We start from the raw sequence: 23,081 nt of genomic DNA on the forward strand, positions 1-23,081 counted from the left end.
CGAAGCTACTAAGATGTGTGAATATTTTTTTCTGAACATCTGAATTTGCTGATTTTATAAATAATATATTTATTTATTTACAAGATTCAATAACAACGGAATGTAGATGAACCACATTGTGTTATTTTGTTCAAGATAAATATAAGTTAAGAAGTCTAAGAAATAGGCCCAGCATGGCCAGGTGGTTAAGGCGCTCGACTCGTAATCTGAAGATCGCGGGTTCGAACCCATTCACACCAAACATGATCACCCTTTCATCCGTGGGTGGCGTTATACAAAATTTACTGTCAATCGCATTATTCGTTAGTAAAAGAGTAGCTCAAGAATTGGCGGCTGGTGATGATGACTAGCTGCCTTTTCTCTAGTCTTACATTACTAAATTAGGGACGACTAGTGCAGATAGCTCTCATGTAGTCCTCTGCCTGAAATTCAAAAGAAACAAACAAATTGGTTAGAAATTAGTTGCGTAACAAAACTGGGATTTCAAGAAATGAAAAATGTTTCTCGTTTGAATGGGTAAATGATGAAAATTTTGTTAGGTTTTGTTTTAAATCCAGAAGTGCTCCTTCATGAAACGAGTGTTATTTTAGGTAACAATTAACCGCTCAAAACTTCCGATAACGTCCCGAAATCTCGAGGGAAGTGTTAAATCAGCCGAAGTAGCGACTGTATATCCTGCACCGCGAATGCTTTACTCGGATTGCTACTTGCTTTAATAATTTGTTTTGCCACTTGTGAGTTATGTATAGTGGGCGTCTTGAAGTTTCATCTAAAAATGTCCATATGCCTCTTGCCAACACATTCACACTTAACGTTTCGTGTCGCCTCTCCTATGTTTACCTCCTGTTCAGTCGGATGCAATCATTCTAAGTGACTTAAATTTTTTACTGTTTACCAATTATTTTTGATATATAACTTCTGCTACTTATGAAGAACGATTTTATAGGAAACTATATATCAACAGTGAAATGATCAACACACACACAGTTCTTTTTAAGTGAAACACTTGCACTTCTAAATAACACACACAGCAATAGAAAACATTATGGAAACACACAAATGATAGAAAATGGTCATAGAAAAAAACATTAATAATGTGAGAAGATAATGAATATATAAGTGGTACAAAATATAACATAAAAGGAAAGCTAGCGAGTTGTACAATGAGTTGTATTTTGTATGAGAGCTCTTTATTTACATAGAGCATTACACATTGTTTCCATGCTGCCTTCCAGTTTATCAATGTACGATCGTGGAATGTTATTCCAAATGTCCTTCCTAGGGTTTATACAAGTCGTTTGGTCGCTTTGTAACTTTTTCAATTTTCACTTAAGCCCATACAACTTTAATATCGAGACTTGTGTTGACTAATCCATACCATAATTGTGAATGTTCCATTAGACACTTTAGCATTAAGACATCATTTTACCACATTTATTGTATGCTTGTGATTGTCTTCTTGCAAGACGAATCTTGTATCTGATCGCTATTGTTGCGAGGCTAGAATCGACCAGAACGCAACTTCTGTGTTTTTTATCAGCACGAACTGCTGCTCTTAATGTTTTTTCTAACGTAATCATCACGTTTATCAAGGATTAAGTAACCATTATTTTTCCTAAATGTTTTGTGTTATTGGAGATTCGGTGATTTATTATGTGTCTGCAACATTTCTCACTTCCTGTAATGTCGTTAGTGAATAAGCCTAAAAATATAAGCGCTTATAGAAACTTAACGTACAAGTTACTTCTAATTATTAACAAATTAGACGCCTAAAATGCAGCGTAAATCTGCGTGTATAATACAGGTCAGCGAATTTAAAATTCATAAGTTGTTTTGATTTCAATAACGGATCTTTCGTAATTCTGCAATGTATATTTCGAAAATAATGTAATTTTTTTTCTATTACGTAAGAAAAGCAACTCGGTAAGAAAAACACAAAACTAGTAGTTCAAATTACAACAAATAACAAAATGTTTGGATAGTTTAAATTACCTCTTGTTGCTATAACGACAAATAATATTGAAAAGAAAAAAAATAATGTAAAAGTTCACGCACAAACAAATACTATCCAGAAATGACACGTCATGTGGCCTGTTAACCGTTTATATACTAGCAGTGTGTTTCTCATGAGTTCTAGAACGATCGGTAAGGCTCTTACGTTGCTATTGGTCTAGAGAAATCTATAACCTTTAGTTGTCAACATTTTAAGCATGCCAAAATGTGATCCGATTTCAATAAAAATGATTAACTTGTATAAAAATGCATATGTTTTGTGAAAAATTTGTACGTGATGGAGAAAAATGGATATTTCTGGATTCGGCATACAGGAATTACTGTAAAAATTAAGACAAAACCATTGCATACCTGTATGATTAAAAAACCGAACATTTATTAGAACTGAGTTGGCCTTAAGGCCCAAAACATTCACTACTCACTACTGAGCATGATGGATCAGAACCTGCCTGGACTTTTCGTCAGTTCTGTTGCCATCAATTTTGTGTAAATTGTCGACAACGTTTGCTGAGATTCTTTAAAACGTGTACTAATCTCTCACCCAGGTTCACTGGAGCTGTTGTACATTAATTATCACATTCATGTCCTCAATCCCGTGAAACAAACTGCTGTTGATTATCATTAATTATACTTGTCCTAAGACATTAGTGTAAGGTCTGTCATGTTTTTAACACTTTTTTTTTATTATCAAACTCCAGGGAATTTTCAAGAATTATAAGTGTGTGTAATAATAGTATTTCAATCACACAATCTTCTCCACATCCACTGCCAACGACGTGCTTCGTCTTAATCTGGAGCTTTCTGGTTTGCTCGTAAACGGCGTTCGTACATTGGTAATTATACTACGTAATACAAATTCTGTTTCTAGAGTGTATGTTATTTCTTAATTGCTTATGGTGTAAAAGTACAGAAAATGGCCATTATTCCCTTCAAACTTTACTTTTGTGACCTTGATAATGAAATTTAGAAATTAACCAATTTTCTATGTAAAAACGGGCAAGTTCGCACATTTTAATTTACATAAGGTCTAATAAAACAACATATGAATCAAGATTTACATGTATTTATACTAAAGTTATACAAAAATGCTTAGAAGTGAGTAGTTTTTCGAGATTTACGACTGTAATATAAATCACCTCCTTGTATCAGCTCCCAAATATAGTCTCTCATCATGTTTTCGTTATACGCTCCCAGGTCACAAAAGCAAAATTTGAAAATAGGTCTTTTCCATTTACTTTAAGCATAAGCAATTGAGAAATAACATTTTCTGCCCAGGAACAAGAAAAAGTAAAAATTATTATTACATTGTTATTGATGATTCATTACACAATTCGGACTTAGATTCATCTGCAGAGAACACGCATCTTCAGCTTTAATCATTTCACTATTTATGGTCCAGTGTTAGTTTCAACTCTGACTTTAGTTACTACTTCTTAGCGACGGTTTTTGAGCAGCTACACGTTCAGAGACTATTTTGTGCTGATTGGATCACACTATTCCCAGAGTAACATTCATCTGCATATACATGAAAGTCGCTGACAAAAAGATCTGAACTCAACTGTCGTCCACGTCATAAAGAATGCGCCTTAAGATACTGAGCATCACTTTTGGAGAATCTCAGCTTTGTGTTTTGACCATTTTTATTAACACTTGGATTCACGTGCTCTCTGCATGCAACTACTACCATATACGGAGTTTGGCCGCAAATTTTCGCATGTAATGTCCGTGACCAGCGAAAATTTGATTTATACGTACTTGGGAAACAAGATTGAAGCAACTCAACTACTGCTGAGCATAGTATGACTGTCTGTAGTTTTGTAGGCTTCATAATTGACTGATACTGTATGATCGGTTAGTGACAAGCACTTAAAATATAAATTATAGAGTCGTGACTACTCTTGAGTTCTAACGCGATAAAAGGGTGGCATCCCCTTAGTTTTTATTTCTGTATCCTATTCCTCATTGTTTGGTGGCGAGCGCGACCGTGTTTAGCGTTCAGTAGTTTGGGGCCGTGGATGCGTTATTAGAGTGATGATCAAAGCCCACTGTTAGATAATTGTAGCATCCGAATTGGCAGCGGATGGTGTTGATTAGCAACTTTCTTTAGTTTATCATTTCATAAATAGAGATGGCTGTTGAGTAGTATTGCGTGAAAGTCAACAAACAAACCTTACTGTTTCTACAATTATTTCCAAAACTTTACATCATACCTGTTACACATAAAAACAAAATTATCTTGTTAAACTAATTTCCGTGTAAACGTTATATTCAAATAAGAACGTATTGTAACTATTGTTATTTCCGCCACTAAAGATGGCGGAGGTTGTTTGACTCCCGTGGTGTAATTCTGTTTGTTAATGAAATTTCTCGAAAATAACCGAAAGGATTTGGACGAAAATTCGTATACATTTTGAATACGATCCAACTTATAAATGGTTAATTTTTTGGAGAGTTAGTAAGTTTGTAAATCTGATTGTTTTTTTACCGAGTTATGAAGCAAAATTTTGTGAAAAAAATCGGGTTTCATATTAACAGACTTACGGCGAATATTATTCCTCGTTGTCCTACCAAAAAGGTCCGTGTCCGTTGATGACGACAGACATACGGACACTTTCATATTTTTTGAGTAGCTCATACGATCAACGCTCTGAATGTCCATCTAATTACAAATGTGATGACTGCAACAGTTCAGTTTTATTCTTTATCGTTACGGTTCTTTTTCCTGTATGTGAAGATGAGAACCTTAGTAATCGAAACATGTTTTTTCTATGTTAGTTTACTTCATGCCAGACTGTATATCACGACTTGCACACCTACGCTAAGTCGAGAGAGATGAACCTTCTTCGTGCAATCGTACCAGTTTTACGCAAACGTAAGTAACAATGCATGTTAAGAGTTGTTCTCCAAATAACAATGTATCACTGTAAATATGCCTTAGCAGCCAAATTTGTGTAATATGGTTGGTTGGCAAAGCTGAACTTATTAAATAAACTGTTGCATAATTACATAGTTGTATCATTGTGTAAATGTACAGTCAGATCTTTAAATCGTTGTAGAATGTAGTTTTAAATACAGTCTGCTTACTCATTTTAAACTTTTGCATAGTGGATGTTTGGTCTGGTTTGAGTTTTGCGCAAAGCTACTCCAGGGCTATTTGCGCTAGGCGTCCCTAATTTAGCAGTGTAAGACTAGAGAGAAGGCAGCTTGTCACCACCGCCCACCCTACTCTTTTACCAACAAATAGTGGGATTGAACGTAACATTGTAACGCCCTTTCTGCCGTGGGACTCGGATTGCGAGTCGAATGACTTAACTACCTGGTCATGTCGATCCTAGGGGGTGCTTTTAAAGAGAACAATTTATGCCATATCCTTCTTTTTAGTACTTCGTATAATATTCATAGTGCCCTCCGCTAGTACAGCGGTAAGTCCACAGATTTACAACGTTAAAATCAGGGGTTCGATTCCCCTCGGTGGCCTCAGGAGATAGTTAAATGTGGCTTTGTTATAACACGAAAACACACACCCCTGGAATCATTCACTCAAAGATACAAATTTGTTGATATAACGTAGAATTAAACAATATTGTAAATCGTGAGGATATAAATGACAGCTTCTTCTTTTTTTTTCTGGAGGGGGTCCAAAATGTATTTAATACACATACACTTGTTTAATTAAAGTTAAAATTTCTTCGGTGTAATCTAGTTACTCATAACAAATGCATAACGGTAGAATATATTTTAAAGAAAAGACATGGAAACATTTTTATAATTTTGCACAATATATTTTCCACAAAAGAAAACGTACCTTGTTGACTGTTCTTAATTGTACCATTAGTTTCCACTAGAAAGAGCATGAAAATCTTACCGTTTTTCAATATAGGGAAACTACAAAATAACTTGTTGAACATATTACTTTGTCTTATCCCAGAAGCATGTACAGAATTATATAGTCTTGTTTATGATACAGGCTCTAAATAAATTAGGCCCGGCATGACTAATCGTGTTAAGGCGTGCGACTCGTAATTTGAGGGTCGCGGGTTCGCATCCCCATCGCGCTAAACATGCTCCCTCTTTCAGCCGTGGGGGCGTTATAATGTGATGACGGTCAATCCCACTATTCGTTGGTAAAAGAGTAGCCCAAGAGTTGGCGGTGGGTGGTGATGACTAGCTACCTTCCTTCTAGTCTTACACTGCTAAATTAGAGACGGCTAGCACAGATAGCCCTCGAGTAGCTTTGTGCGAAATTCAAAAACAAACAATCTAATAAATTAAAGAACGATGCATGACTTCAGGTGTGTGTGTCGATATGCATATGCAAATAAGTTTGCAGTAATTACAAGTGTTTACAATGTTATTTATTCAGTTTGAAACATAACTTGCAAAAACAACACACATTTGTAACATTCTATAAATCAAATAAACAAAAACTGGTAATATTTTACACGGCATTTTTCACCTTTTCGCTTATTGCAGAATAACAACTTTATTTATGTCGCCCTAACTTTGTAGATGGTGTTCCAAGACGTATGTATAATTTGAACTGTAAATGCGGAGTTCTCAGGTCATGTTCGTTTTGTAGCTTAAAATCTACTTAAACTGAAAACTTGGCCACTAATAAATAATCAAATGAAGAGGGAATGAAATTCGAAACGTGTTTAGTACGTTCTCCGTGTAAGCGTAATTTAGTCATTTTAATTTTACGAACAAGAGGTAATTGATGAACAAGTAAGAAATCATGAAAACGACATATTTAGAAGAAAATAAATGCAATAGTAGTAAAATCATAATCATGTATTTTCAAGACAACTGGTATGGGTATTAAAACTTTAAAATAAAGTACAGAAGAACGTTTTGACTTTCTCAGGTCGTCTTCAGGTAAACAAAGAGTTGGAGGTGGGTTCTCTTGATTAGCAGCATTCACTGTAGAGTGCCTGTTTAGACTCAGTGACACTTGGGAAATTTCCGAAACAAACTTATTAAAAAAACAACAAAGTATTGCAATAGATTTCCCAATGAAAAGACTGGGAAACTATTATCACGAATAAAAATGGAGCTATGTAACGAACTATGATCTGAAGATACAAAAAAAAAAAAAAAACCTCCTGGTGGGATAGCAGTAAGTTTGCGTATTTACAAAGTTAAAATTTGAGTTTCCATTCCTCGAGATGGATATAGCAGATAGTTCAGTGTAGCAATACACAAATTATCAAATTTCTCTATGGAAACTATTTATAATCAGTGTTTTTTGTTAAGCGACTTTGATACTGTCCCCCCGGTGGATCAATGGTATGCTTGGGAGATTATAACGTTATAAATGATTATAAATGATTTTGTTGTTAAAACTCTCATGACAAACTTCTTTCTATTTCTAGTTTTCTATACATGTGTTTGCATGTAAAGTTCAATCCAGTCACTTTGAGTAGGCCTTGTTTCCTTTCTTCACAAAATTAAAAATAGATGTCGTTATTAGTGTTATTGAATTCGTTTTAGCTATTTTTATAGCATAACTACTTTTGGACTGTTCTGTATTTTTCGATTGATCGATTCAAGTGGCCTATTCTGTGGAAAACTGGAAAAAATAATTAATTGTACCCGACAGAGATAAGTACAGGAAGATTGTTGCAACACTGGTGGGGGGGAAAAGAAAAAAATAGTTCTAAGCAACTTCTCTCTCGCCCGCTAGTTTGGTGATACGTTAGTAATTAAAAAGAAAACCGGGTTTTCTTATTAGGATAACTTCCGTAGACGATGGACTTCACCTTTTAAAAGGCTTCCCGCTAAACAGTTCAAGACGCAAGCACAACGCCATGTTGGCACCAGTCTATCGTTTTATGAAGTTTAATGTGGCCTGAAATTCGATATTTGTACTAAAAATGTTATCCACGAGATGCTTTGAATGGAGTGCACGTATAGTGTTAAAGAATTTCGCACAAACTGATGGTCCATTAAACTACTCGCCGTTATGGGGGGGTGATTAAAAGTGAGAATTTAACGTAGGCTGTATTTGTTAGTAGATTATTTCCATTAGTTATAACTGTCGTGCTGTTTTTACTCTGAAATAGGAACTCTGGGGAACCGGAAGCCTTACATAGGGACATTAACGTTACCTAGTTGTATCTTGTGCTTTCATTACATTCAGTGTTTCATGCGTTAAAGGTGATCTCGTGAATTTGAATTTTGTTGTTTTACGTGACTTGCATAACGTTAAAGTAATTTGTTCATGGAATGCAATATGTCTATTAAGTGGAGAAGGAAGTGGATTACATAACTTCTATCATTTTGACTGCTGTAAGGCCACCAGGATACCTTTAATGAAGCAAGCGGCTTTTCTTGTTATTGCCAGAAACGAGATAATTCACGAGCATGGCTTTTATTTTCAGAGAAGTTCTCGTTTTTAGTTGTTGTTTTTTTTTTGTGTGAGTGGGTTATACTGTATAGTAAAGCCTGTGTTTTCTGCTGCTACTTGTGTTACGTGGTTCATTTAGCACACTCATTCATAGCTTCGTAGAACATGACTACACACCACAGAATTTCGGAATATTTAATCGCATGATGCCAAGTGCGAACGTATTTGGTCATACGTTTGTTCCGCGCTTAAACGTTAACGTCAAAAACACCACACTCGCATACCAATATATATGACTATATCGAACGCATATAATAGAAAAATTCTTGGATTTTCAGTTGTTAAAGTTTTTCTAGTCATTGTCAGTAGATCACTCGCTCAGAGTGCGAAAGGTTTCGGTTTATAGTCCGAACTGAGGAAATAGTAGTAAAATAAAATCTTATCTTTGTATGTAACAAAAAGAGTAATTATAACTACAAAATAATTCTGAAGGTTTATCCAAAATCAAGAAACGGCCATAAACAACTTGGTCATATAATGATACCCAGTAAATTTTGGTTTTCGTTTTTTTCTGGGTAGGCTGAATATCGATGTGTCTTTATTTAAAGGTATTTCCAATTAGGAAATTCTTAAGTAATGGATTAAGTCTCCGCAGACACACGTGCTATTTTTCCATTGTTTCTTTTTCTTTATTTTCTTCCAAACACTTTGAAGGAATATTCGATTGAATTCTTTGGCAGATTGATTTGAAACGTGGTAGTGTTTATTATAATACTTTGGTCCATTATACCGAGACACCTTTCTTCAATATTTATGCCTTTTCTTTATGCCTTTTCTTAAAGAAAATCATGAGTCAAACATCAAATTACAAAAGTATGTTTTGGGCTATTAGGCAGTCATATTTACAGCAGTCAAGCTTAAAACTTTTTATGGCGTGCCTGTTTTTAGTAAATTGTAATGCTTTTAAATCGCAAGTTCAAGGGACTGTTATAGGGTGTAAAATAGTTAAAACCAATAAGTGTAAGAGTAATACTGTATTCATTCAATTCGGAGCGTCTCGAAAACTGGAGTGTTAGATGGAGGACAACATTCACAGGAAAAATGTTTCAAACATACCGTTTGACCACCACAGGATTGTTTAGGTATCTAGAAACTGGGAATTGATTTGAATTTCGCGCAAAGCTACACGAGGGCTATCTGTGCTAGCAGCCCATAATTTAGCTGTATAAGACTAGAAGGAAGACAACTCATCATAATCACCCACCGCCAACTCTTGGGCTACTCTTTTACCAACGACTAATGGGATTGACTATCACATTATAACGCCCCTACGACTGAAAGGGCGAACATGTTTGGTGTGACGGGGATTGAAACCTCCTATCCTTAGATTACGAGTCGCGCGCCCTAACTACCTCGCCATGCCAGTGTCTGTAGACACTAGATACCTACACTTACTCAGGACTTGCCCTTCCCCCAGTGGCACAGCGGTATGTCTGCGGACTTAGTGCCAGAAACCAAGTTCCGATAAACGTGGTGGACAGAGCACGGATTGATAGCCCATTATGTAACTATGCTTATCTTCAAAACAACCGAACATTAGTCAGGACTCACAGCAGCAAGACACGTGTCAAACATGATAATGTTTACTCTTGCAGAGTGAGTGAATTTGGCTAATTTTGATGTATGGTAAATATTGACGGAATAGCAACAGTTGCTGCTTTTGCTAGCATAAGACAAAATTTCAATATCAACGGTCAACTGATTGGTTTAACAATTCCTTCATGCGGACTGGAAATGTGGCAATTAATAGTATTCAAGCCTCCAATGTATCACAGTGTGTCTTTTGTTTGTTTTTCCGCATCATTCTTTACGTACTCTTCAGTTTTCGTGACGCTCTGGTGATGTTGCGAGAATTACGAAGTGTTCTGTTTTTATGTCTCGCTATTAAGTCACATCAAAGTGTTAAGTAATCTTTCCTCCTTGCGCTAACTTGTACTAAATGAAATGTGAAATTTTGAGAATAAGTTTCAAATTGTTTAATTTCAAAGCATTTCTTACATTCACTGTTATTAGTGTCAAAATATGTGTAATATATACATTTATTTACTGTGATCAGTACAGATTTAACTCCCTCGTGTGTGTGGCTGTCATACGTTTTTCGTTAAGGTTTGCACGGTACAATTAGGCTCGGCATGGCCAGGTGGTTATGGGTTCGAATCCCCGTCACACCAAACATGCTCACCCTTTCAGTCGTGAGAGAGTTATAAAGTTACGGCCAATCCCACTATTCGTTGGTAAAATAGTAGCCCAAGTCGGTGGGTGGTGATGACTAGCTGCCTTCCCTCTAGTCCTTGTGTAGCGCGCGAAATTCAAAAACAAACAAACGTTACAATTTTTCGTTTTTGCTGTTGTTAAGCGCAAAGTTACCAAACGGGCTATCGTGCTCTGCTCACAAGTATCGAAACCCGATTTCTAACAATATAAATCCGCACACATACCATTGTGCCGTTGAGGGGGGGCATTCCAAAAAAAAGGTAAATGGATTAAATATTGCATTTTAATGTAAAATTCTGGAATTTTGAATTATGCTATACATTCTTAATAATTAAAATAAATATGTTAGTCCACGATTGTTAATCCACTCACCTCTAAATGAATTCTTTCATTTTTTTTTCGCAGTAACACTTAAGATTATATGCACAACCAACAAAAACACTTCTCACGGCTTAGTATCTTTCAATATATTTTAGAACGTATGGCTGCATTACTGTATCCTGTATCACATGTCGCCGACTGGAGATTGCCGAGAGATTCGTGATTAAAAACACAAAGTTCTACGTCTACATGACGCATTATGTGCGTGTTTTCTGGATAGCATGTTGAAAACTTAGTTATAAAAAACATCGTTTGATTGCAGGACTATTACCTCATCTGTCTATTGATCTGTTTATTTTTTGTCTCTCGAAGACGACTGAGGAAGCCGTTTTTGATTCCCTGGATTGTTTTTCTAATGAAATTTGCTGTTGGCATAAAACAAAACACGTAGAACTAGTGGTTTGTGCCATTAAAATTTTGTTTTAACTGGTGTTGTATATTATCTGAAAGGGGTCTTTATTTATAGAATACAAGAATGAAAGTTTAGAAGAATACAAGTATCAGTTTGTTTACGTTTTTACACGTCTTTTCATGGAGTACATTACTTGCGTGTTTCGAAAGTTTTCGAGACTCAAAATTGGTTTCGATTTCGGGAATTATTCGCTGAACAATTTTTATTTTATGCAAGTTGCTGTGGTTTTACTTTGAATTGTGTTAGTCATACGTATCCCATTGACTATTCTTACCTCAATCACGCATCGATTCTGAATGAAGGCCGCCCTTAACATTTCTTAACTTTGCGGGTTTTTCTCTCTATAATTACATTCTGTTTTACACAAAAAAAAAAAAACGTTTGAAATTATCGTTTCTTCAAGAAATTTCATTTTAAAAACCTTCACTAAAGAGGAAACAGATCGTCGTCTGATTACTTTTAGCGAAACGTTCACCAGATATTCAGGAAACATAGGAATTTCTTAGTTAGAAACGCATTCTATGAATCGGAAAAAAAAACAAAAAAAACAGTTAACACGAATTGGAAATAATGCAGTAAAACTAACTCTGTGCTCCAAATAGAGTTGTACCGTCCAGCATGGCCAGGTGGTTGAGGCACTCGACTCCTAATCCGAGGGTTACGGGTTCGAATTCCCATCACACCAAATATACTCACCCTTTCAGCCGCGGGGGCGTTATATTACGGTCAATCCCACTATTCGCTGGTAAGAGTAGCCCAAGAGTTGGCGTTGGATGGTGATGACTAGTTGCCTTTCCTGTAGTCTTACACCGTTAAATTAGGGACGGCTAGCGCAAATAGCTCTTGTGTAGCTTTGCGCGAAATTAAAAAAAACAAAACAAAAGAGTTTTAATTGGATTACATCTCAGAACAGCAGTGTTTGAGATTCAGTTTAGAGACAACATTTGAGATGATGTCTGTTACCCAAGACTAAGCCTTTCATCAAGTTTTCTGTTCTCACCTCTTGTAGGCGTAAACTTTCTTTGTTTTTTACAGTTGCCTTCTTACTCTTTTATAAACTTTCCGATATCTACGTCTATCATCCAACTAGTTTTTTTTATAACGTCAACTTTTTACCCATATGGTATCACATAAACCTCAGGCTTGGATATTTACATGTTTAAGTATTTTATTTTTGTATTCATTCTAACCCTATTTTGTATGGCTAGATTGCTGATAAATATTCTTGTGTAAGTGTTTTCTCTACTGAGTTTGACGTGATATAGACTGCTCTAATGTCAGGCATTTGGATATGCTGTTGTATAGAATGAAATATATATGGTTTAAAGAGATTGAGTCTAACATTTTTACTACAGGAAACAGATAAGTGTAAACGTTAATATTACTTATCTTTTAAGTGAATCTGTTTTTATTATTTTCATCTATTAGGTTGAGGAATAATTCGTGAGCGTTTTTAAATAATTTCATTCAAGCATTACATGCAAGACTATACAATACTTCAATGCATGAACACATTACACCCAAAACATTTATTATGATGCTTTATTTCATGTAATACCTAGGTATATAGTATGCATTGTTTTAAACGAAATTGCAAGAAATTAAATGCGAAAAGCAGATGGTGTCGAAAATGCTCGATTTTGTCCACTTGACATTCCATTTAATGAGCTGAAAATGAAAGCAAAAATTAAAGACATATGAAAATCAAACACTCCATCTATTAGAGCAAAAAATTATCTACCAAATGACATGAAATATTTTGCGAAAGCGTTTCATTTATGAATATATTTTTTTAACTTGAGAAAACGCTCACGAATTATTCCTCAACCCAATATAAAAATAATCGTTGTTTGATACTATAAATTTTCTTTTTGTGTTAGTAAAAATATGTAACTTAGGTTTGATTATAACTGATTTTCTGGTTCTTCCTCTTTTTTAGAAGTATAATTACAGTACGATAAGGAAAGGCTACTAAATATATTGGTTAGATATCCTATTCACATTTTTCGATTATCCTACATAACCTTCCATTTAATACTTTCTCGACATCTTAGCATCTAGGGTTGCGAAATCTATAAGTTAGAAGTTCTGTCTTGTCCGTATTTCTGGACTGTACTCTGTAACCTTCCACTCAAGGCTATCCCTACATCCTGTCTTATAGAGCAAGATGTTCAGCGTGTTTGGTGCGCGTGATAATTTGGTTTTAGTGATGTCACTATAATGGTTGAAAGCCGATAACGACGCAACAGCTGCTTCCTTGATGTGATCTGAACGATTTGTCAGTGTGTGTGTGTGTGGGGGGTTGTTTTCGTCCTGTATACTATTATAAATTGATTCTTGATCATCCACTAAGGATTTGAAGTGGTGTACTTACTTGCCTTGGAGGTTTTTACGTTCCAACACTGCTTCTTAGGAACTGAAAACATGACGCCCTGTAGATGATCGCAGTGGATAATCGTGAAAAATAACATAAGACATCCGACTTGGTCGTCTCATGTTTCACTAGAACTTCGCTTTAGTGGTCTTCGGTAGGCAGACCATATTGAAAAATAATTGAAATTATCATTGTCCTATTTGAATTAATTTACACGCTACAGTTTTCGGAACAGTAACAACTCACATAGTATGAATGTTGATTTAGACGTATCATATAAAGAAAGACGAATGCCACTTGAATATATTTAAGAAAACTAATGTTTTTTGTTCTTTTTTTATCAGACGTGGTGTACTTTTATATACCTAGAGCATCACATGAAAGTTGTTCCTGAGAAGCAATGACGACCCAATAAAACTTCAATTAATATGAGTTAGTGATACTTTCAAGCTTTCTAATTTTAAGTCCAGATTGAGGTTAAGTCATTACTATCAAAACTAACAAGGAAATGTAAATTTGTTTATTTGTTAAAAGCAAGGCTGTGCAATGGATTCTTTGTGGTATGTTAACTGTAGATATCTAAACCATAATTTTAGAGCCAATTTTTTCATGTTTATCTATAAAGCACTTTTGGGTCAGGGATGTGTTATAATAGTGACATTAAAATCTCGTTATTCGATTAGAGAAGTTCAAGAGGCTTTGGATACTGTTCATTGGTTATGTTAACTCTATCAATTCATAGTTAGAGACGGTTAGCTTACATATACCTGGTGTAACTTTTTCGAACATCTGAAACAGACTTATCGCTGAGCCAGCGAGAGGCAGAGGTGTAAGCCGAGACGACATTTTATTAATTTTATTTTTCCTAGACAGTGGTGTAATTAGGAAGTCTGACGCCAGGGATAAAAAAAAAAAAATTCCCACACCAAAAAAAATTCTAGCTCCGCCCGTCCTTTACTCTTACTTTTTAACTTCTATCCTTACCTGACAACCAGACTTGTATCGATGCTATATCTCGCTATTTTATCATGTCTGTTTGCCATTTGAAAGAGAATCAACGTTAATGTTATGGAAACAGCTGAATTATGGGTAAACTGTTTGTTAATTTGGCGCTCCCGAATGCGGCGCCTAAAGGCAAACTACCTCCTGCACCACGTCAAAATGCCGATGTTCCTAGAGTTTATGCTTGAATTTCCAAATAATCATACGGTTTGATTTTATTATTAGAATAATATAGCTTTAACGACTGCAATAATATTTTAAGAACTGTGCAGACAAAGGTGACTGAAACACAACTTGAGAGTCAAATTTTAAGTTTCCAGTTTCTCGGAGGATGTTTGAAGTCTATTAAGGGATATAAGATTTTTCTCATTTCTGCTTTCACACGGTTTTGCTTGAACATTGAATATTTCTGTTGATTTACTGCTACTCATGTTTTTCTGACTACTACAACCTTACTTTCATGCAATCGATGGCTCTTGTTAAAGTATTTTTAATACACATTCCAGTGTGAACTGTATTGTGTACACATATAGTGATTATTTTCATTCTGGTACGGTTGAAATGAATTCGAGGAATAATAACATTATCAAAGTGTTTCCCTAATATCAAATAAAACTAACAAAGAAATTAAAATTCGACTTTGTTACGCATGAAAAACCGTTTGTTCTTTACGAACATTATAATAAAGACGATAATAGTTGGTCACAGTGTATTTAGAGCAGATCGTGGAGTCACTTTCTCGTCGAAATAGCTTTTTTACTTTCCTGTTCGAACGCGAAACCTGTTGTATACAATTTATTAAACGTGTATAAAGGCTTGTGGTCAAGCTGAAGTTGTAAGAACCAGTAACGCAGACTCATTACTTTACAAAGGTGAAAAATACCTGATAAACAAACCATTTTAACGGTTGATCTATATCTGAGCCCCCTTCCCCACGGTATGTCTGCGGGCTTAGCACGCTAGAAATTGGGATCTGTGTTTTACTCCCCAGGGTTATCTAAACCCAATGTGTAGCTTTACGATTAAGTATAAACAAACAGAAAAAAGTCTTACTATATGATCAAGGACTTGTTTCAGTACGACACCTGTCTGTGTGTAGCGTGATGTTCGGATATAACACTGCCAATAACCTTTTTAATTGTAAACCAGCATTTACGAGGAATTAAAGTTGTGGTATTTTCATAATTTAAGCAACGTGTGTGGCGTGGCATAAAGCGTGTTTAACATGACATAAACCTGTTTATATTAGTAATAGTAATATTTAGGTATTTTACTATTTTTCAGATTAAAATTGTAATAAGTACAGTATCGCTGTATTTTGGAAGCGTTTATTTTTATATGTTAAAGTTTGTTTCGAATAACGCCGTATTTTTCATCAAAACTTCCAAATCAATAATTACATTAAAATAAATTTTGTGATGTCATCACAATTGAGAGAAGCGACTACATTAAATCAGAATTAGATAGAAAAAATACTTACTCTACAGTGCATGCTAAGCCTATGATTACCCAACCTGTGCCACATTAAACCCTTTACTTTCACGTCTCCTGTGAGTATTTAGTTAATGGCTTGTGACGTCTTCACTTTATTGACAGAAGCGACTACACTAAATATGAAGGTAAGAGATCTAATTTCTTTTAATGTAATTATTGATTTGATAGTTTTGATGATGCTTTCGTCAATCGAAAAATACAACTTTATTCAAAACTAAAACCTTTTAACATAAAAATGAACTTCCTTTCAAAATACAGCGACTAACGCCAAGAAAGTATAATCATGCAGCTTATAAAAAAAACAAACAAACCCAAAAACAAATTGACTGTAATAGTGGATAACAGCAGTTAGCGTCTCTTGAATAAATGTGCACGTTTTACTTGTTGTCAGCGTTGTTCTTTCATGTATTAAGTATCAATTCGTACAAGAGAGAGGTGGCTTCGATTACATTACGTTACTAATGTTCTACAAGTGATAATACGATTGATCAGTTTAACATGCAATCTACATTCTATCGTATCTTTTAGAACTTGTATACAATATTTGAATGCTTTCAGGTTGCGTCTTCTGTTTGAGATATTTTAGAAAGTGAATTATCTTTGTTCCTTTATTAATACAAAGAAAATATACTATAGCATCGTAATAGATTAATATTCGTGTGTAATAATAATAGTTGACGTCATTTGATTGTTTAAACTACATAAATTTAATATTCAGATTTCATTCTACGTACATTCTGTGAAAATAACTCACGTGCAAGATAAGTAGCAGGACAAATGCTTTTCCTTGTAAAGAGATTAAAGACCTAAATAGTTTTATGTGATTTTAAATTTTGCTTGTTTTCGTTGTTTCCAAGAGGTTTAATACCAAGAATGTGTATCTATCTATCTCTATATAAAATAATTCCAAGAAAGATCTTTCAACTAAATGCTTCGCCACTTGTTTCATTTATTGTACTGTATAATCTTAAATTTTATGTTCTATTTAAAAGAACAACAAAAATTGATTTACAAATATTTAATTTGTTATAAATGCAGTTCGCGTTTCTTGTATAAATGTGTACTTATTTTCGGCATTGCTTTTTCATTTATTAAGTGCCAATTGTTAGAAAAGGAAATTCATATAAATTAAAGACTTACTTCCATGTGCGAACATTAGTGTTATAATACAAAGATATTTTGATATATCTTTACGATGACATTCTGCCAAAATGCTACCTAAACAAACGTACTTGAAGCATATACTAGTTATACTTCTATTTGTGTCTATTTGCTCCTCTATCTGCTTAATGGGCCTATGACTCATCTTAGATAATGTCCGTCCTTGTACTGGCGACAAGATAAATTTTCGCATTGGAAACATATTCCTGTTTTATGCGTTTATTCTTCCTGACTGTTTATTCAAATTACATGGCAGTCATGTTTTATGTCTATTATGCAGAAAGTAACATTGAGCTCGGCTTGGAGAGGACTTTCAAACTCGAGTGGGTCAGTTGCTGCGGTTGTTTACTGCTACCGTGATAATACTGCACGTCCCTTGTGAATCTTTGTTAGATCTGTAAGCGGTCACATCTGTATTCCGTCCATGAATTTTCTCTAACTTCCCGTCAGAAATTCCAAGAAAGATCTTTCAACTAAAGCTTCGCCACTTTTTTCATTTATTGTACTGTATAATTTCAGAAAAGGAAAACAAAAATTGATTTGCAAATATTTAATTTGTTATTTTAGTTTTTCTAATTGGATTATATTGTGTAAGGAAGGAACTAAACGAGATTCAGCACCACGTTTGTTGTTTGATTAGATCTTTATAATACGTGGATAAAAAGCGATATTGAGTTTCTTGTTCTAAGACGAGACTATTCGAATCTCTTGATTTAACGAAATGGTGACACTTATTTGGATCTTGCAGCTAGCCGGAACTGTGCACTGACGTAAGCAGGATTTTCTAAGCATTCTATTTCCTTACCCCTCTCCCATCATGTAGTTAAATGGATGCCCTCCTGTGGCTCAAAGAAAGAGTCGTTTTGGGGCAGAAAGCTGTTTTAGCCTTTTCTTTTCTGGTGACAATTAGTGCTGTCAGTACACAGACTGCGAGTTGGAAAGCCACAAAGCAGAATTTTGTGTAAGCCTAAAAATATCTGTTAGTGATCACAGTTGGGAAGTTATATTGGAATGCATACTATATTAGCCATCCTGTCTTAAGTGTTCTGTCACATTGCATTGTAATACAGAACTTGGTTATAGAGATTTGAAATAAATATTGTTAAATAACTCTAGAAATGTCAACTGGAATGCATTTTCTTGATAGTACTAATGCTAAAAACAAAACAAAACAAACTTACTGGACTATACACATTTTTTACCGCCATCTCAGAAATGCGGTATAATGGTGTCAATAATGTTACTACGAATGAATCTGTAAAATGTCACATACAAGTTTGTCGTATCCTTAACACTCACAAAATCGGCCACACACGACGTACAGGAAATTATCCCTTGTATTAACTGACACTGTGTCTGTTTAAACAAAACTCACTTTAATCATGAGCGATCTATTAGTTATAGGAATATACATGCACGTGTAGTAAGTATCCCTTTAATTATATTTGCCACCGGTGAAGTGTGGTGATTATAACATGGTTGACACATCCACAAAATCTACCTCTCCGCTGCCAGCACGAAGTTTAAAAAAAAAAAGAAAAAGGCCTAGTAGCTTGTCTGAACTGCTGGTGTCAGAGAGAAGGGGAGGAAAAAGAAATGTATATGTAAGTCAATAATAATAATATTGAATGTGAAGGTAACAGTTAACTGCTTGTCTAGCCGCAGGCGAATGTGCCGTCATGGTTCATTTTTTTCTATATTTCGAAAAAACCTTAGGAATGGGGCTCAAACGTAAAATTTTTAAACTGGATTTCTGCCGATTTGATTTTACCTACTCACGGGTTCCGCGCCAGTGTTGTAAGCTCCCAAATCGTTTCCTAAACATTTACTACGAAACGTTTACATTGAGAGAAGTTATAAATGAAAGTAAAAAGAATGTAATAGTTTTAAAATCACTATCTGCCATACCCAGTGTAAAGAAAGCTTTTCGTCCTGGGGCCCAGCATGGCTAGGTAGTTGAGGCTCTCGACGGGTCGCGGGTTTGAATCCCCGTCACACCAAATATGCTCACCCTTTCAGCCGTAGGGGCGTTATAATGTGGTGGTCAATCCAACTATTTGTTGGTAAAAGAGTAGCCCAAGAGTTGGCGGTGGGTGGTGGTTACTAGCTGCCCTTCCTCTAGTTTTACACTGCTAAATTAGGGACGGCTAGCGCAGATAGACCTCGTGTAGCTTTGCACGAAATTCAAAATAAACCAAACCAAATCCCAGCCTGGGCTCGTCAGGTCGACTGGGATACGACTGACATAGTAGTGATCGATGCGATATTTATATCATCAGCTGCACGAATAATATCAGTTTTATTTAAGTCATTTACATATCACAATCAGGATAATTAACACGTTAATTTCTATTTTCATGCCGATTATTTGATGTGTTTGAACTAACCTGACTGTTCTATTCCTCACTATTACTACCAAATAATGGAGCAGTGTGCCCTCTAACAATACGTTTTAGACACTTAAGTGATTTAAAACGGAGGTTTCGAAAAAATTCGTGTATACAAATACCGGTCGTGCCAAATGATCGATCATCATTAAGAGGTGAAGCCGTACAGAAATTCACTGCATGTGTTTATATTAAATGCATTGAACATCTATCTATATTATTTATAAAATTTAATAAAAGCTACATAATTTTTCTTTTACCAAATAAAAATATTTTTTCGTTGAACTTTAAAATCAGGATTTTCTTAATTTCACCTGCTTGTAGGTGTGTTTATGTTAGGAAAGATAATTTGCTTATAATAAAACCTCGTATCTAGACGTTCTTTGTTCTAACCGTTAAAACCAAGTGATTGTTCGTACGTGTGTATATAGTGTTAAGAACATCTTGTTGTATCGCTTGCACGTTCTTCAAGTAGTGTTCATTATTTTAACTCCCTGTAAATGCTATAAAGAACTATCAAGATGGTTTTGTGAATTGAAGTTTTAAATGTTGGTACACCAAAATGGTTTTAACATGAAAATGAAATGCGTCGTATATATTGATTTAAATATCTATTATTACGAGATCAGGTTTTGTTATATATATTCTACATGAGAAACGTTTTACACATCTGCACCTACGATATTTTTGTTCATTTATTGATAACATATTCTATAGTTTGATGTACATAGCAAAAGTTGAAATATCAAATTGACTTTTGAATTATAGCATAAAGTGGGCTGTTCATTTCTTGTAATGATACTGAAAGTTTGAATGCTAAAAATGTATTGTCTGTGTGTTTACTATCTAGCTGTTTATCTATTTTTATTCCCCAACTGTATTGGGAGTTTATTATCACAAAGATAATAAAATACCACTAATATAGAATTTATCACAATGAATGTTTGGTATTTATTTACGAGCACTTAGTTCTGTTTACATGTTAAACTATATGTGATGTGGATTTGTTTGTTCCAGAAGTTTGTACAAAACTACACGACTGCTATTTTTGCACAACCTTTCCTAATTTTGAGCCGCTAGACTAGATAAAAGTTAGCTAGGCAACAAAGAGTGGGATTTGACTGTTACTCTTGTATTGCACCCACGAGATCTCAAAAGCGGAACACGAACTGTTAGTAATCGTTTCACAGTAAGAGTAAGCTAATCATTATGCCATGTCCATCTGCGGTGCGGCTACCTGTAATATGTATACCATAAACGTAGTCATACATTCTCCAAAATTTTTCTTATACTTTTCTCGTTTGCTTTATATATCTTACTACAAAGGTCCCTAGCCCCCCCCCCCCTCAACCAGAAAAAAAAAAAAAAAAGGCTTCTGCACTGATATCGTATTCTACCAGATTGAAGAAATGAAACAAACAAAAGAAAACATTGACTTGTGTTCAGAAGGATGCATGTTCGTCTAAAGTTGGAGATCAAAGAGAACTTACAAATTCAAGCTCTTATTTCAAGCTCATTTATGTGCACGATGGCGAAAAAGGCCACATGGTCTGTGTTGGGAAGTTTAGAGAGCCCACTTCTAATAGGATTAGGTTAGAAGCGTTGATCCCAATCTTGCTAGATATTGTTATTGCATTTATTTCTCTTCTGCAAGAATCTGTTGAATACATGAGTTCCCTGTATTTGCTAGATATAATTAGACTCTTAGTTATTCATTGTGTATTTATATGTATATTTATAAGTGTTTTACGCATATTTTCGGCCGTTAAACTGACAAATTACATTGCACAATTAAAATAAATATCCTAGTAAAACATTGCTTACTGGTGGAGTAGTATGTTTATCATATTAAATTTTTAAGTACTATGTCAGGCTCATTATTTTTTTTTCATAATGTGTTTATCGTTGATATAGAGAAGCATGAGTGAAGTTTGAACTTGTCAAACTATTTTATGCAGAAGATAGGCTTAACTGATAAATTGACATGTCTAAAATTAGATTAAAACTGTATTATAAGAAAATAGAAATGTTAATACTTCAAACATCACAATATTTTCTTTAACACTCCAGTTACTGATTTGGTCCACTTATTGTATCGTATTGAATAATTTTATTAATTTATAAAACATTCAAAAACTGACATAAAAATTCGGTGAAGTTACTTGTATGTAAAATACACAGGGAATTCCGGTAGTATTTAATTGGATTAATTGCAACATGAATAGTATTTTAGTTGAAATTATTTTTGTTACTTGCATGTTTTTAAAGACCTTAAGCAAGTTGGTGCTAAAATAGCTTATGAAAATAAAGTTTCAAATCAGGTGAAGGGCTCGCATGGACCTCCATCAGTAATTTTAGGGTTAATAATTAAAACACAAAGGGCTTCGACAAAGAGGCCCACAGAAATTCTAAAACGAGTATTTTATGTTAATTTATAAAACAAGAAAAACCTTGAAATATTCTTAAGCATTATTAAAAAATAATCTTTTTCTGATCAATACTTAGTACATACGTAGAGTGTATCTTTCTAAAAAATGAAGCAACTGATGTTTTTATTGCATCACACTCATAGACAACCAACTTTTCAGCCAATTTGCTTTGTTTTTATACATGAATAAAAAAATACTTATTTTATAAACCTCTTGATCTTTCAGTCGAAGCTTCCAATGTGGGCCTCATCTAATTTAGAAGCCTATTGTATTGTTGAATCGTGGTAATTTTAAAACTCTATTTATTAATCCAAATTTGTTTGTAACAGTTATACAAATTGAGGGGTAGAATCCCTCACTCAACAAAATGTTTTAGAAAACTGAATAAGAAATGAACATTTGTTAAAAACCTAAGTAATATAAAAATTCAAAAAATTATAGAAATAAACCAATAACTATTGATTCAAAACGTATTTTTGTTTCTAATTTAAAATTCCCCTTAATATAATCTTAGATTGTTTTGCTTACATTATACATATATATATATAAAAGTGAACAGTAAAAACAGTAACGGTCTTTTAAAATATGTTTTATATAGGTTAAAAAATTAAGACAAACGAATAATTTTCACTATTTCTAACATAATGTTTATAATATTTAATTATTTTTTCCAGTTTGGACTCCATGCTATTTTGGCGCTCAGCGGTAAGCTTCAGGATTACGACGCTAAAATTCGGGTTTTAATCCCTGCGATAGATACTGTGCAGATAAATCATTGTTCATCTATACGCTTAAATAAAACAAAATA

The 23,081-nt window shown here is 34.5% G+C and overlaps 1 protein-coding gene and 1 long non-coding RNA gene across 7 annotated transcripts in view; one reads left to right on the top strand and one right to left on the bottom strand.

Annotated features, from left to right (window-relative positions):
* LOC143252734 (integrin alpha-PS1-like) overlaps positions 1 to 23,081 on the top strand; it is a 156,252-nt gene that overhangs the window by 42,079 nt on the left and 91,092 nt on the right. For 2 of the 6 annotated variants that reach the window (XM_076505324.1, XM_076505326.1), the window contains exon 2: positions 4,789 to 4,885. The exons of the other annotated variants lie outside the window; for them this stretch is intronic. In XM_076505324.1, coding sequence (XP_076361439.1) covers positions 4,846 to 4,885 — 40 coding nt within the window. In that variant the 5' untranslated portion in view covers positions 4,789 to 4,845. The remainder of the gene's footprint in view (positions 1 to 4,788; positions 4,886 to 23,081) is intronic. 6 annotated transcript variants of the gene reach the window in all.
* On the bottom strand, positions 45 to 4,464 carry LOC143252737 (uncharacterized). The gene is made up of 2 exons (XR_013029120.1): positions 3,441 to 4,464; positions 45 to 422 (listed from the first exon to the last, which is right to left on the bottom strand). It is a non-coding gene; the product is annotated as an uncharacterized LOC143252737 (long non-coding RNA).

Source organism: Tachypleus tridentatus, chromosome 6 (assembly GCF_004210375.1).
Source record: "Tachypleus tridentatus isolate NWPU-2018 chromosome 6, ASM421037v1, whole genome shotgun sequence".
Lineage (NCBI taxonomy): Eukaryota > Metazoa > Arthropoda > Merostomata > Xiphosura > Limulidae > Tachypleus > Tachypleus tridentatus.